Below are 17,321 nucleotides of genomic sequence, written 5' to 3' on the forward strand. Positions count from 1 at the left end.
ATGAAACAGAATGAATATTTACCAGCAGTATCATTAGAATTCTTACACGATATCTTAAAGATTGATTATGGGAATCTTTGACTTGAAAAATGTTTGATAGATCAAGGAGAATGATACAAAACAATTACGATGAGGGTGTAGTCCGGTTACTGACGAGAAGTTACCTAATCGTTGGTGGTTAAAGCTTTTATAATCGGAATCGTGAATAATATTTCTTCTGCTAATTAAAGACCTTTTCGATATAACCAGCGTTGTCGTTACGAGTGTAACGGTGGAGAATTGAACATAGAAAAACGTGACTGCTTGGTTAAGATATCATAGCAAGAGTGTCCTTTATTTTACGTAATGATTACAAAAGAGTATAGTACGCATGCACGGGCCAGCAAAGATGAAGAGAAACCGCAGATATAAACCAGATGTAAACAGCTATATGCATGAATAGAATTAGTAACGCTTGACTTCAATATAGTTATGTAAGTTGGGTGAGAATTGGGACGCAGTTTCCGACATCCTCCCCGGCCGAAAAGTGTTGAGAAGAAAGTTAGAGTTATTGACTGACACGTATTAAAGTTCGTAAATAGCACTTCTGGGATCTACTAATGATTATGATAAGCTCGGAGAGCCGAGAGCGTTAATATATATATAATACGTGGTATAATCCGTGGATTAATAGTTATCCATAGCAATTTTCGCTATTCTTTCGCGTGCTTTAATTGCCGCCTTGCGATTCGGTCGTTCGTTGCTTGGCGGCGATTCAATTCGTTCGATTTCTTTAGTTTCGAAGCAAGACTTATCCACGTTTAGCTCCAGTGGATATAGTTTCCGAATAGCTCGGCAGGTGGTTCCGTGCACAGTTTTTACGTGAGCCGCTCGGATATAGCCATCCTCCGAACTCTTCAGTACAGATTTGATAATACCTAATTTCCAGTGGTGACGTGGTATATCTTTATCATGTATTATAACCACGTCACCAGTTTTCACGGTGTTAGCTTTCGCGCCATTTTTCTTAATTTCGTTTGCGTGACGTTCACGCAGTACTGCGAGGTACTCATTTTTGAAGCGCTTCTGAAAGTGTCGAATTATTTGCGCTCGGTGAAACGCCATTTTTTGAAGAGACTGGCTAACTTTACCTTGACCGAATTCTGGGTCGAAAATTTCGGTCTCATCGATACTTTCACACGGAATCAATTCGACTTCGCGACCGAACAGTAACGAGTTCGGTGTTATGGGTTTGATATCATCGATCTCTGACGGGATGACGGTTAAGGGGCGGTTATTTATCGTAGCTTGTATTTCTTTAATCAAGGTTTGTAATTCGTCTAATGATACTTGTGCATGCGCTAGAACCTTTTTAATAGCGGTTTTGACGATGCCGATGCATCTTTCATGCACCCCCGCCATCCATGGCGCTTGGACCGGAGTATATTTAAACTTCATTCTTTTATCCGCGTAGATTTTTTGTGCGTTGTCGGATGAAGCGATTTCATACAGACGTTTTATCTCAGCCTCCCCCGCGATGAAGGTTTTCGCGTTGTCCGAGTATATAATATTCGGAGCCGAATACGAACTACAGAAGCATCGGAATGCCCTGATGTAAGAATCAACGGTTGCGTCTGTAACTATCTCGAGATGAATTGCTCGAGTCGTACAGCATGTGAAAAGACAAATATAAACTTTATTTTCGCCGCGGACGTATAAATGGCCAGTAAAGTCGATGGCCGTAGCGGTGAATGGTTTTAGCTCATTGAGCCTGAAACTGGGTAATGGTGGTGGTGCTAGATATGGGCGACCGTACAATCTTTTGCATGTCACGCATTTCCTCAGTATTTTCTTTGCTAGAGATCTAAGAGATGTGATCCAGAAACGTTTGCGGACTTTGTTGACTGTCATTCCTGTGCCGTAGTGAAATACCGATTCGTGTGCATCCCTGACAATTAATGACGCTAGGTACGACTGGTTTGGGATGAGAATGGGTTCTTTCCGTGCTTGGGTTATTTCAGCATTTCTGAGCCTGCCAGCACATCTCAATGTTCCTTCCGCATTGCGATAGACCCCTAATTGTCGCACTATAGTCGGACACTTTCGATGTCTTGTGGGTGAAGTAAGAGTGGACTTCCGGATATTCCTTCAGTTGGACACTTTGTATCCAGATGCCTCTCGTATATCGTCTGCTGAAATGATGTTTTTAGATTTTAACCCTTTTCTGAAGGCTCGTTTGACCAACGCGGTGACCCGTAATAGTCTTCGATAGTCAGTGAAGTCCTGAACCTGTATGATCTGGTCTATACCAGTAATTTCCGCCTGACCGGTCCTTGTCTGGAATTCATTTTCAATCTCTAGGCTAGCGACGAGTATGACCGAGGTGTCTGGTTGGTCGTCGGGAGGTGGTTCGTCTTGGTTTTCCATCCACTCTGGGCCAGTAATCCACATTGATCTCATGAGCTCGTCATATGTGGCCCCTCTCGAAAGGATGTCTGCTGGATTTAGCTTCGACGGTACGTGCTTCCACTCATGCACATTGCAGAGCTGTTTAATCGCTGTAACTCGATTTTTTACGAACACTTTAAGTTCCTTTTCTGATTTCAACCAGTACAGGGCTACAGCTGAGTCTGTGAAATAATGATTGTCAATGCCTGCGTATTCCTTCTCGTAGATTCTTCTGATTGAATCGGCGTATTTCGCTGCCATAACCATGCCCTCTAATTCAAGTTTTGGGACTGTCCACCCGGCCTTTGCTTTAGAGATGACCTTGTTTTTCGAGCCTATGAGACGTATTTTGTTGCCTTGCTTTCCATATATAACACAGCCTACCGCACTATTTGGGGCTGCGTCGCAAAATACCATAAGTTTAATCGGTGATTCGTTGTCGAATCCGAGCCACCTCGGAAATTCGATCTGATGAGTCTGATTTAGATTGTTGTGAATGATGCTCCATTCCTTTAGCTCGCTTTGGTCTAATTCTTGATCCCACTCTTTGGACGACTGCCAGAGTTTGTTGATAAACACCTTAGCAGTAACTGTAACTGGAGCAACCAGACCTAGTGGGTCAAATACTGCCGCTGTGCGTGATGCGACCTTTCGCTTTGTTATGGTGGCTTCAGTCTGTGTCATTGATTTCCTGGCTATAGTTATGATGTCATTATCTGCATTCCAGGTCATTCCTAGCAGTGGCACTGATGTTGTATCTCTCACATGGATATCTCGGTTGGTTGCCTTTTTCATTAGGAGTTGAGAGTTAGATGCCCACTGCCTCAGTCTGAAGTTACCCCGTTGCATTATCTCCATAGCTTCTTCGAAGTATTCAGATACTTGGTCTTCTTTGCTTAATGTACTGAGTAGATTGTCAACGTAGAGTTTCATACCCATGTCCTGTGCCACCCACGAGTCTCGGTGGGCGTCAAAGTGTTTCGACAGGACAGCCGCCAGCGTGAATGGGCTCGCCGTAGATCCAAATATGACGGTATTATGTTGGTATGGGACGATGCCCTTCGATGGATCGTTATCCTTATACCAAAGGAAACTTACGTATCGTCTATCTTTCTCCGCTAGTTGAACTGACAAAAAGGCTCGGGCGATGTCGGCTGACATAGCGACTACACCCGTTCTGAACTGCATGATCAGTGAGGGCAGATCCACCAGCATATTGGGCCCTTGGTATAAACAGTCGTTCAGTGAGGGTGAACCTGCGCTCGCGTCAAATACTATTCTCAGTGGAGTTGTTGGGCTGTCTTTCATGATGAAGAAGTGTGGGATGTAATAACAACCCTCTTCCAACAAGGCTTGGTCTGGGTTTGGGATTTCCGAGACAGTATTCTTCTCAATATGCTCTTGCATCACCTTGGTGTATGCGCCCATAAGTTCAAGGCGTTGTAGACGATGAGTTACTTGTTTTAATCTGTACCTACTCTGGGTTAGATTGTTTTGAAGTTCTGAGTGGTCTTCCTTCCATGGTAGCGGTGCGTAGTAGCAGTTATCCTTGTACTGGATTTTCTTTTTATAATCCTCTAAGAATATATTATCCTCTATGCATCCTTGATCTTCGAAATGGCCAGGGAATTCGGCGGTATTATTCTGCAGGAATTCGTTGAGTATCGTGTTACTAAATTTTTGGTTAGCATCCCCAATCCCTAGCATATCAGAAACTGCGGTAAGCGTGAATGCATGTGGATTGTGGTCATCTTTGTACAACGGACCATAAACAAAACAACCGAGATTAGAAAATTGGATGATTGGCCCACCGGGGATATTTTCCGTACGGTTTTCGAGGAATAAATATAGGTGACCGCAACCGATTAATATATCCACGGTGAATAACTCAGCTTCGAAATTATCCGCGAGGTGGTCTAATCTAGATATTTCCGGAAACTCAAGACATTCGGCCCATCGTTTGAGATATATGGGCTTAACGATTTCATTCGATATGGCGACATCGATATGTATCATACCTTCGGTGGTAACGATGCCTACGGAAGCGATGTCATACACGCGTTTTGAAGTATGACCCCCAAAACCATTTACGGTCAACGATCGTTGGTAGCGCGGTTTTAACCTGAGAGCGGTGGCTATATCCTTGCGGATGTAACTGAGCATGGAACCGTGGTCGAGAAGGAGATTTGCATTTTTAAACTTATGACCATTATTTTCCAGATTAATTTGGCCCGTTTCCAACAAAACTATATCGCTGGGAGCAACGGCAGCCTGAATCGCATTGCTTTCACAAGTATATTCCGATTGATTTTCGCATGTATTTTCCGACTGATTTTCGCATGTATATTCCGTTGTTTGATTCGACAAACTTTCACATGTTTCGCTCACAATCTCGTGATTGTGGCCTCGATTCGCATTTGGTTCGATTAATCCAATGTTTGTGTTTTTGTTTTGTATCGCTGCGCATCCAGTCGTAGTAGTTAAATTATCTCTGTGTAGACTTGTGTGGTGTTGCCTGTTGCACTTCATACATCTACCCGAATTCCGGAAATTTATTACTGGATGGTTCGGTTTCAGGCAATTAATACACAGTTGCCGCTCTTCAGTTTTCGCTTTTCGATTTTCGAGATTTAGATGACATCTGGTAGGTCCATGTTCTCCGTCGCAGAATGGACACTGGTATCTTCGCTGGTTTCCGACAAAGGATGTAGTTGTCATTCTCGGTCGCTGTTGGTTAGACGATGTTGATGTGATTTCTCCAATGTTTTCAAGTTGTTCTTCGAATTTCTTAATAAATTTATCGAGTTCAAAATCACCTGCTTGGCCACATGTGCCCATCTTTTCGAGAAAGACTCTCGGGATTTTCTTTTCCATTGATGTGACAATAAATGAAGCACATGCGTTGACATCTACGCCCAGGTGTTGTAAAGATCGAATGTTGGCGTTGGCTTGATTGACGAATTGTGATAGAGACGCAAAGTTCATAGCCGCTGGTGGTAATTCTTAAAGGTTGTTTACGTGAGCGCGAACTATTTTACGTTTCTGTCCGAATCGATCCGTGAGTATTGATATTAAGGAGTCCAAATTAGAACCGGACGCGTGGATACCCTTAACGGCATCAAGTGCGTTACCTCTCAGCTGCCCGATTATGTAGTTAAATTTAGTGATTTGTGAGAATTTACCCATCAATACGTCAGCTTGTATTGTCTCCCAAAATGATGTCCAATCAGTATAATTCCCGCTGAACGTTGGTAATTTCAGTTTGGGTAAGTGCCCGGTCTTCTGGGTGTCGGTATCCTGGATCTGCTCAGGCTTGGTGTTCTGATGATTACGATTTTCGAGGTACTTTTTTATTTTCAAGAGTCTTATGCGTTCCTGGCTGCGTCTTTCATTCGAATCTTTGATTTCTTTTTCGAATTCATCGTCGTCTTTTCGCATTTCTTGGATTCTTTCTGCTAATGTTTCTCTGGATTCGTGGACCAGTCGCATCTCGTCTAATCGTGCTTCGATTTCGGTTGCATCGTCTTCTGCGATATTGACTTCTTGCATAAGTATTAGGATTCGCTCGTAGTTCGTATCAAATGTGTCGATATCCGCATGTCTTCGTTTTCGGAGCTGGTCCAGCGTTTCTTTTTCTTTTGGCATTTTGATCGTCTAGAGGTTTTGGTTTGTGTTATCCTGGTCACGGCACCATGTCGTTACGAGTGTAACGGTGGAGAATTGAACATAGAAAAACGTGACTGCTTGGTTAAGATATCATAGCAAGTGTCCTTTATTTTACGTAATGATTACAAAAGAGTATAGTACGCATGCGCGGGCCAGCAAAGATGAAGAGAAACCGCAGATATAAACCAGATGTAAACAGCTATATGCATGAATAGAATTAGTAACGCTTGACTTCAATATAGTTATGTAAGTTGGGTGAGAATTGGGACGCAGTTTCCGACAAGCGTGTGGATTGTAGACTACGCGCCACCCACTCCGTAACGCGCATTATCTATTACTGATACATACACGGTGATCGCTGCGTATATAAGACGATATTGCCTAAGGGACTGTAACTAATCGACGCGCGCTCTCATCACTGTGCCGCAAACTAGATACACATAATCGGGCTCTAAAAACGGATCGCTGACGCGAAAGCCCAAAAGAATCAATGACGATTAATTATTTTACTAGTAATAGTAAGATAGTTTTCAGCGTTGCTCGACGTACGAGTATCGATTCAACAGCAGCTAATGTTGAATCGATGTAGCACGTGTACTCGCTGAGTCCATATCACCAATGCGTAAACATTCAATTAATCCGCTGACACACACACCAAGAAAATACGGAAATTTCGGGCAATAAACGACAAAATAAATTTCCCGATATCTATATACGGAAATAAACAACTAAATCATGGAATAGGCCTATGTAAAGTGCTATTTCAAAAATGTATGCATGGCACTATTTTAAGCGCGGACTAATACAGTTTTACTTCTAGACATGGGTGGCGCTACTTCAGAATTTCAATTTTTTTATTTCCGCAATATTTTATTAACCAAGCAACAAAAATTCACCATATACGAACTCAACCTTCCTTTTTTCGTATTTAAGCGACTGAAAGTTTCAGACGCGTACGTGGCTTTAAACAAACGTTATCGCTTGACGTGACGGATTTCACGATAACAATAGGACAACGTGTACTACGTACCGTCGTCCTAAAAAGTGCTGATTTTGACGAACAACAATGGCTGCCAGTCAGCCATCTTGATTCTGACAGGGCCAGTTTTTGGGCTGGAGATGTGTCTAGGGTAGATACATGAATAACCAAATATCAAGACATTACCTTGAAGCGTCTTCAAAACTTCCCAAAATAACTGGATTCCGTCTACGGATGGAAGGACGGACGAATAGTGAACGCAATAGCCCGCTGGGACTAAAGTGGGCTAAAAAGCATATCATAAATAGTACCTCTTTTGGTTCAACTGGATCAACAGCAGCGCATGTTTGAGTAGTTTCGTCGATAAGTAAATACATATAATTATCTGACAACGCAGGTATTAATCTTATCTTCATGTCTTTATGTTTCAGTATCTGATGTGCTGAATGATGGTAAGTTCTGTAACAATCTGAAGAAAAAAATATTCATTGATTATATCATTCAACCTGAAGTTAAGAGCTTGATAATGTGTGACTTTTGATCATTTGGCAATATGTGGATTGACATTAGTAAGACAGATGCATTTTGAGAATCCAATATGGCTACCAGCTACTACAATGCGAATACAACTGAAAGTGATAAGTATTGTAACTTTTACCAAACACAATTTCTAGAAAAGTGAAGGACTGGAAACTGTTTTGCAATATTCAAATATGATCACCAGGCAACCATCTTGAATGCAATACTTACAAAAATCAATAGGGATCATTATCTGCATACCAGATATTTACTATGCAAATAGGATGGTCTACAAAGTCATTGCACCCTGTATGAGGGACCAATGTGAGAATCCCATGTGGTAGCAAATCCACCATCCCGAATGGAACTATGATCAAAATTAATGAACATCACAACCAGCATAGCATACTCTTTTCATCAAAATAAAGGCTCTACCTTATAAACTGCACCTTGTAGTAAAACAGCGAAATAGTTTCAAAATCAAATGTGGTCACCAGTCAGCCATCTAGCAAATAGAGTCAAGGCCTATGTCGGGGACAACTTATGCATTCATCGTGTATGTTGAAGCCTTGAAAATGGAACATCCCTAATGCATTATTACACTCCAACTAAAACCCATTAAAAAGAGTTGATTATAAATTGGAATATTCCTTATCATGACAAATTCGTATGTAAATCAGAAAATTGTCGACAGATAAATTGTGAAATGCCAATTCAAAATAACTAATGGATATTGATTGATGAATTTACAGTGAAATCCCGCCCAGTGTTCACATCAAAAGAATTCAAAACAACAAATGTGCCTTACATTGTTAGTACTTAGTACAACCGGATGTTATATGAAGAATAAAGCAGCGAGACAATTGAATGGGAATATAAGGCTTTTGTTCTGTACTTTACCCATCCACATCGGTCACTACATTGGCGACGAGGATTGTAAACTGAGTCTGATGAGACTGTAAGTGTGTTTAGATATAATCGCGCTTAAGATATTTTGCTTTGATGCAGTTAACGTTCAGTTTAGATGGATATCACGCTGAAAGAGAAATTCGACCCAACGGGGGATGCCAGCTCAATTAGTCCATGCTGGAAACGCTGGATCGGTTCGTTTAAATTTTACGTCGTGGGGAAAGGGACATCAGACCTTGTGCAAGAGAATGCATAACTACTCCTCTGTGCTCGGATGGCAGTACAGGACATACATGAAACACTCGCTGAGGTAGCTTTTGTGTCAGTAGGCCCTAACGACACTGATGATGTGTACAGAGGAACATAGCGTAAACTTGATACGTACTTTAGTCCAAAGCTTAATACGCTGTATGAACGTTACGTGTTTGGGTCTCTCAAAAAAATCGAAAAAAGAAACTGTCAATCTGTATGTAGCACGTCTACGAATGCGGGCACAGAACAGTAGTTTTATAAACAGTGATGAGATGATCCGTGATCAGATGGTAAATGAAGGGTGGTAATCTAACACTTAACTCAGTGTTAGATATATCGGGCCGCCCAGCTAAAATTATATGCCGCCATGCTAAAAACTCAGCGCCCTGCTTAATGTTTTTTCCACCCTGCTTAAATTTTTCTCTTTGTCGTATGCGTAATTTACAGGAAGCTAAATCACGATGTGCCGCGATGTGCCTACTAAGTTGTGAAATCTGATGCGTGAGTTCTACAGAGATGCATGTTCAAGTTGGAACGTAGCCAACTTCTAAGATAACGGCGGTCTCTAGAATGATTGGCAGCTCAGTGTTTGGAACGCCTACTATCAGTATCTACGACAGCGCGCTGCATTCGGCACGTGTCACTGATCAATAAAGTTTGTTTAGCGTCTGTGGATCATCAATAAATGTGTGTACAAATGAAGTTTAAATACAAATGAAGTTTACACAAAGGACTTTTTTTCTAAATAAATGTCAGTTTTGGTTTTGTTTTGGTTTGGATCAATGAAACCAACTTTTTAAATTTGTTGTGTAACTTCTATCTTGGAGGCAAACTGAGATCACATGTGGCGTATCTGTTAACCAGATGTGCTACGTAGGGAAAAGTTTACTGAAATAATTCTACGACCCAACAATTACATAATAACCATAGTAACTAAAGTGTAGTTTATTTTAAAAAAAGTAAAATAAAGTGTAGTTTATTTATAATGCAAAGTTTAGTTTTTTAGTTGAACAGTCGCAGTGACACGGAATATATCTCGACAGTTTTTCCTGCACTTTCGTATACACTGACAAGATGAGCAATTTATTTTCTTTCGGTATTGTAAAAAAATGAAAATTGGATGACACGACGGACAGTCAAGATGAGGTCCCCATAGAAACCTCAACATCTGTAACAACATCTGAGGCTAAAAACATATCGAAGCACAGATCAAAGGGTTTTGATCAAAATTGGTTGAAACGTTACACGTGGCTTCGGTACGACAACGCAGGTAATCAACTTTTACTTCATTCATTTTTTTCACCTGAACATTGTTTATATATATGAAGAATTCTACAGACCATCACAACCCATCTAATTCCCTAAGGCCATAGTTCATAGTTGTTAAACCAGAACACAGCAAGGGTACCGTAGCACATATTTAATAGGCATGATATGTAATAAAATTTCGATTAAAGTATCAAATTGAAAAAGATCAAAACAGGTTTTTGGAACAAGATCACAAGTTATTGCCAATTTCCGTACTACAGTATGGTTTTGCATATATAATAATTTTCATACATTTGATTCAGATGACGGAATGTTTTGTAAACTATGTACGAGACATGGACAACATCCCAAAAAAGGAAAGCGTTTTTGGACCGCTCTAGCATGTACCTCAATTCGGGAAGATAAAATCAAGGAACAAGAGAAAACAGATTGCCATTCAGTGGCCGTAACTCTAGAGCGTCAGAGAGAAGAATAAAAGAAGAAAGGGGGTGGTATAGAGGCGGCATTTTCAAGCATGGCGACAGTTCAGGAAACTGCATTCATTGCAGCATTACGATGCATGTACTGGCTGATTCGTCATGACATCGCACATACAACTACTTACAAGTCCCTATTAACCCTTGTAAATGATCTAGGCTGCACATACCTTGATGCGCTCCATGTTGAAAATGCTAATTACACTTCTGAAAGGACAATGCAGGAAATGGTTTTCTGCTTAGGTAAAATCATCAATCATTCCTATCGCATACATTTCAAGCATTTATGTACCGAAATTATTTTTTTCAGGTCAGGCAATACGGAATGATAGACTGGCAGCAATACAAAATTCTCCAGTTTATGCCATATTGATTGATGAATCGTCAGATATCACTACAACCGACAAGATGCTTGTTTACATCAAGCATTTGGATGACAAAGGAGATCCAAATGTCACCTTTGTTCGGAGCTGAAGAGGTAAGTCTTCAAAACAATATATGCACTCATATAAACATTTCTTGATAATCCATCAATCTGGAGAGGATTATTAATCCTCTGTTATCAACTCGAAGCCATATCGATTAACATAGAAAATGTACCAATTTAAGAGAAATAATTTATTTTTAGATGCAGTCCATGACAGCAGAGGCTATATTAAGCAAACTTCAGAATTTTCTTGAGGAAAGTGATCTCGATCTTCGAAAAGTCGCAGGATTTGGCAGCGTAATGGTTGGGTGTCGTAATGGTGTTGCCACAATGATGAAACACGTAATTACCGTCACTTCAGCAAGACGGTATGATACGCATTTTACAATATTAACAACAAATTTGGTTTTCCAGGCTTCCCCCATGGTTGTAAATTGCCATTGTGTAGCACATCGCCCGGCCCTAGAAATGGGAGATGCAGGGTGTTTTTAGAAGGACAATTATCATCGTGCTGTACATGGCTGACACCTGCCGTGAATTGCGGAAACTATGTCAGAAGATGCTAGAGGGCGATTCAAGCGATTTCGCCACCAAAAAATCTATTTATCAATAACTGACCGTTTTACTGCAGTTCGCAGCCAAGATGGCAGAAAAACGACGTCGTTATACCGCAGTGCAGGTTATAACTTGATTCATAAATGATGCTGACAGCGATAATAATAACTATCATCTAGGAGGTGATGGGGCTGGTGCTGTAGATAGCGATGTCGATGATGGGGCCGAATCCAAAGGGGACTATGACGATTCCGAGTCAAATTATGGGTCGGCAAGTGACTTGGATGAGGACAATAATTCTGGGACTCATTCTGCCACAAGTGATCATTCTGAGACCCGTTCTGGGAGTCCTAGAGCCCAGAGTCCTAGCCCTGATAGATCATTTAGTACAAGTGATGATGAACCACTTATAAACATTATTGCAGCAGCCCACGCAGCTCCACCCCCAGTAAGAGGTCGGGCTGCGGTTCAAGGCTGTACTTTAGGCGTAGACCTAAAAAACTAAAATACCTGTAAATTTTTTATTTTTTCATAGATTTGCATAATTTTTTTTGCCTAAGGTACACAACAGACACCAGTATACTGTTTGATTGAAGATACATGGATCTTGATTTGTTTTGAAATGATGTATGTTGAATATTCTCCAAAAAAATTATATTTTTTGTATCTTCACACGATATAATTAGGTCACGTGACCTAATTAGCATAATTTTGGAAAATTTTTTGGTCCTCTAGATAAACTTTGGGATGTGTTCTACAAAGATATATAACTGCTGTCCTGTTTCCTCTGTTGGTTTTTTTTGCTATAGCCATCCATATATAACATGCAAAAATGCCTAATTTAGGCTCAGTACAGTAGTGACCAAACATACCATTATCAAATGGGTTAATAGGCTGTGACCATGCCTACGAGTTTTTGGAGAACAAGATAGTCAAGGGTGATGGACCGATGGTTCAATACTCGAACCTCGGATGTTTAGTCTCCGGACCTCTCGAGAAAGGCAATGCGGAGTGTCACTGCGCTACAGCGAGTATAGAAGATGACGAAACCTGTAAGTTACAAAAGTTTATTGACGCGTATGTAATTCATAAAAAAGAAGACGATTTTAGAAAATAATTTTAAAGATAGGTTTCCGAACGGTATTGGGTTCAGAAACGGAGAGTATTACGTGCCCCTGCCATGGCGGTCAGAGCACCCAGAATTGAAAAATAATCTAACGCAGTGCGGAGTCAGATTAAAACAAGTTATGGGCCGGTTGAGAAAACTCGGTCTCATCGATCAATACGTTGGAGTGATGGCCGAAAATCTAGAACGCGGTTTTGAGGGAGAGTTCCACAACCCCTCTACGTATCGTTTTCGACGCGAGTAGCGGAAGTCCTTCCCTGAATTCTTGTTTACACGAAGGACCTAACATGATCAGGAGTCTCGTCCAGCTGTTAATACTGTTTTGAGTTCGGTGGATTGCGATTACTGCCGATATAGCCAAGGCTTTCTTGAATATTTAGCTCGTTGAACCAGACAGAAAATTTGTTTGATTCCTCTGGTATCGGGATAATGATGTTGGAAAGGACTTAGGGCCGTATTGTTGTAATACCATGACCTTCGGAAATACATCCAGTCCCTTCACCTTGGCTGCCACCTTAAAGAAACATCTTAAGTCGTTTAAGGATTCAGCTGTAGCCAAAAATTTAAACGAACGGATGTATGTCGACAATTTGCTCACGGGCTTGGATTCAGATGACCAGGCGATCGATTACTACAACGAAGCCAGAAAAATCATGCTGGATGCCTCGCTCAACTTACGGCAGTGGTCAACGAACTCTGAGAAACGTGAGGGAACTGCAGCCGAAACTACGGTTACCTTATTGGGCATGAAGTGGAACTCCATCACAGACAAAATTTTCTTGGCCCAGAGACCACTGGAACGTAAGGATGTATATACGAAAAAGAATCATGACGTCGCAATGTGCCTCAGTTTATGACCCGCTCGGATTAATCGGACCCCTGGTGGTTCCGGCTTAAATATTCGTAAACGAACTGTGGAATGATAAAGACTGGGATGATGAAATACCCACACAGCAAAGTAAGATGTGGGAAGATATACTCGAATCGTTAAAAAAATCTAGCGATTTCTCGTACGACAGGTACCTGAATGCCGACACCGGCAGTCCGCTGAACATAGCAGTGTTCTGCGATGCTTGTGCGAACACAGCGATTGGGTGTGTAGCGTACGCAATCCAGAGTGGAAGAGTTTCATTACTCGGATCAAAAACAAAATCGTGTCAAAGAAACCAGCGAACTTAACCGTTCCTAAGTTGGAATTAATGGCAATGGTCATGGGCGTCCAATATGGTCAATCTTTGACGGAGATGCTGTGAGAGGAATTCGCAGAAATAAACACGTGGTATTTAAAAGACTCTGAAATCGCACCGCATTGGATTAAAACCGATAAGAAACTGAAATTGTTCGTGAAGAACGGAGTCGAAACTCTTCGCGCCAATTCAGCGCTGACCGATTGGCACCATGTAATCTCAAAAAAAAAAAAAAACATTGCCGACATTCTATCACGTGGTGCGTCGTATCAACAACTGATAGTCTCACCGTGGAGTAACGGTCCTGATTGGCTCCGATACAATAAATCGTCTTGGCCAGTTACGCCTATAGAGCAGCTGACATCTCAGCAGTACGTCACCTTGACAGCCGCAGCCTATATGGATAACGAGTTAACTCCGATGCACCAAACACTAATCAGTGAAGTGATCGACATCAATAGATTCGGCAAGTGGAACAAGCTGCGAAGAGTTACTGTCATAGACAGCAAACGGTCATGCTACCTGACCGCTCTAGACAAAGAGAATGCGGAATTGAAATGGATATCCGATTTCCAAACGCGATACTATAACAAGGTCATAGAACACTTGGAAGTTAGAGAAACACAATCCAGGCACCAAGACACCCAAGAGAGTAGCGATTGTACATCAGTTGGGTTTGACGCTCGATGAACAGGGTCTGATTCGGTGTGGCGGGAGAGTCGCAAAAGCAACGTAGAAATTTCGAGAAAAAGCCCGATATCTGATCCCGGGAAATTCTTACTTAGCCACATCGCTTAGCCTATAAGACACACACACCATCGCATGGTTCACTACAGCATAGGGTCAACCATGACAGAGTTACAGAAATGGCTAACGTCAATGCGGTCAGTGGTAAAGAAAGTACTGAAAAAATGTGTCGTCTGCAAGAAAGCCATATCCGGTGCCCAAAGCGCCAGATCTTCCGGAATTCCGACTAAATGAGTTAATCGCGTTCATCAGCAGTTGACCTTACGGGACACCTTTTCGTTAAGATGAATAACGCAGTCAAAAAACACTACGTCTGTCTATTTACGTGTTGCACGACACGTGCGGTTCATCTAGAACTGGTGTCAGACCTATCAGTCAAAACATTTCTGCGAGCCTACCGTTGGTTCTGTTTTCAGTATTCAGTCCTGAGAATCCTATACTGCGACAACGCCAAGAATTTTAAGGATGCAGATGAAGAGATAAAGAAATGGTATAGAAATATCGATCAGGACTGCATCCAACAACACCTCGCAGAAAAAGGAACCAAGTTCAGGTACACACCGGTGCAAGCTGCATGGTTCGGGGTGTACACGAGCGCATGAAAGGGGTCTGCAAATCGGCACTGAAAAAAGTACTCGGTAAATCACTGGTTAGCGTCGACGAACTGTTTACACGCCTGAAAAAAATACAGGCATTAATCAACAACAGACCACTAACATATGTAGGGACAGATAAAATTCGCCAACGAATTGCAGCACGAGAACGAAGGCTGAAGCTTAAGGTAGAGTGTAATAAAAAGAAACCGAACAAAGAATCGCTTAAAAAACGGGAACACATTAAAATACAAACACGCAATAGGAATCGTCGTCTTCGGGCAAAATGGAAAGAGGAAGAAAAAAGCTTAAGCTCTTCAGTTAAAGAAACTGGTGGTGGACTTCGTATTAAGTTAACGCCTAAGACGAGAGGCCAGGTGGTTGACAAACGTGCCGCATGGCGAGAACGAAAGCGTAAAGAAAGAGCCAACTGGTCCGGACAAAAACGTCGACGCGTGAGCGCAATTCCCAGACAAAAAATGCATGTAGCACTGGTGGTGACGAGATCGGCCCATATAATTCAAAGCAATCACTCTACAATGCAACACACAAAGCCAATAAAGCTATGCCCAAATCTCCCTGAAAATATGCTGTTATTGTGAAAAAATTGTTTGAAAAATCAAATTCCTCCACACTTCCATCGAAATCCGATCAATTTCCCAATGACATGAAAAACTGCAGTAAACACGTAGTTAAATCAGTTGCATTGCAGTTTATCGAGAATAGAAAGAGAGTTAGTATCAGACGTCTCAGTAAAGAAACTGGGCTCAATCGTCAAACTATTACCAAAGCCCAAAAAGTGGGCCTCACTCGAAAACCACGGCGCTCTAAACTTAACTTGGCCCAAATAAACACAATTCGTGCTTTATACATGCGGGAGGATATATCCTCTATACGTTCGGAGAAAAGGTTTGCCAACAAACACGGGCCAGGCTACCTTATGACAAGCTCTCTAAAAGCAGCATATGGTATATTTCAGAAAGAAAACCCTCAGATACTAATCAGTTTACAAAGTTCACTCTGTTGAGGCCCAGAAACGTTCGTCTTCTCTCATCCAACCACGGTGACACTATCCGTGCCTTGTATAGCAATATATCAACTGACGAGATAATCACGTGGAATCACTGGGAAAAACACGAGGATTCTAATGGCAGATTAATATATTCTCTAATTACAAAGCGTGGCATATTAGCCGAGATCTTGTCTGAATTTGAAATTGATCTTCAGAATAGCGGTGGTGTTACATTTGTACGACATGTCTTTACTGCTCGCTGGCAATCATATCAAAATCGAAACCTCCGCGAAAAATTTACCCGATAATTGGGCATTGTTTATCGTAGATTTCGCAAAGAATAGAGAAATTAGTTATCAAAACGAAATCAAAGGCACGTATTTCGGAAAAAGACAAGCTCATTCCAATAACGCCAAACCAATTAATTTATGGAGAAAGGGTTGTCCCGAGCCGTGGAGCCACCATACAACTTCCAATATACACAAATTTGCGTATATTGGAAACCAAGCTTCTCACATGCGCAAGCGAAGTACAGTACTAAGTACCGCAATATAAATACGGTGTGCGGATTACACCGAACTCAGCGGATAGAGACGACCGGCACACCGTGTCCCAAATGTACAAGATGATGAAATTCTAATTTATTTTAAATATCCGGATTGTTTTAAATGAATTAAAGCAAAAAGATGTTTTCTACGTTGTCAGTTGACTCACCGATATCAGAAAGCAACGAACATAACGACGATTCAGATGTGTTTAACGACACGGGTAAGAAAGTAACTCATAAAACAACAACTATGCTATTTCAACCTTATGTACACAGCGACAATAAAACGAATAGCGAATTTTCGTGTTGCATTTCCTATATACATTACAATATACATTTCCTATGTAAATTACAATCCCTTTTCGGGATCTCGATTTTATAGACCAGCAAAGCTCTGAAGAATCGGACTGTGAGACGGATCCACCAACTACCGAACCGAAAAAAGGTGTGTAACTGAAAATTAAGCCGAAATATTTTTCGCGTTATGGCCTATGTTGATCACAGGCGATATATAAATGGATTTTTTTAATAATCAATGATTTCATAGACGAGCGAAACGATAAAAAAGCCAGCTGTGAATCGGACTGTGAGACGGATCCACCAACTACCGAACCGAAAAAAGGAGTGTAA

General features: G+C 41.4%; 1 protein-coding gene across 3 annotated transcripts in view; it reads right to left on the reverse strand.

The window, feature by feature from the left end:
* The window catches only part of LOC141911911 (hydroxyacylglutathione hydrolase, mitochondrial-like), a 68,041-nt gene that overhangs the window by 44,826 nt on the left and 5,894 nt on the right, over positions 1 to 17,321 (reverse strand). For 2 of the 3 annotated variants that reach the window (XM_074803012.1, XM_074803011.1), the window contains exon 2: positions 7,384 to 7,541. In XM_074803012.1, the coding sequence (XP_074659113.1) occupies positions 7,384 to 7,541 (158 nt within the window). Of the gene's footprint in view, positions 1 to 7,383; positions 7,542 to 8,026; positions 8,160 to 17,321 lie in introns of all 3 variants that reach the window. The other variant, XM_074803013.1, reaches the window with a different exon arrangement.

Source organism: Tubulanus polymorphus, chromosome 10 (assembly GCF_964204645.1).
Source record: "Tubulanus polymorphus chromosome 10, tnTubPoly1.2, whole genome shotgun sequence".
Classification (NCBI taxonomy): domain Eukaryota; kingdom Metazoa; phylum Nemertea; class Palaeonemertea; order Tubulaniformes; family Tubulanidae; genus Tubulanus; species Tubulanus polymorphus.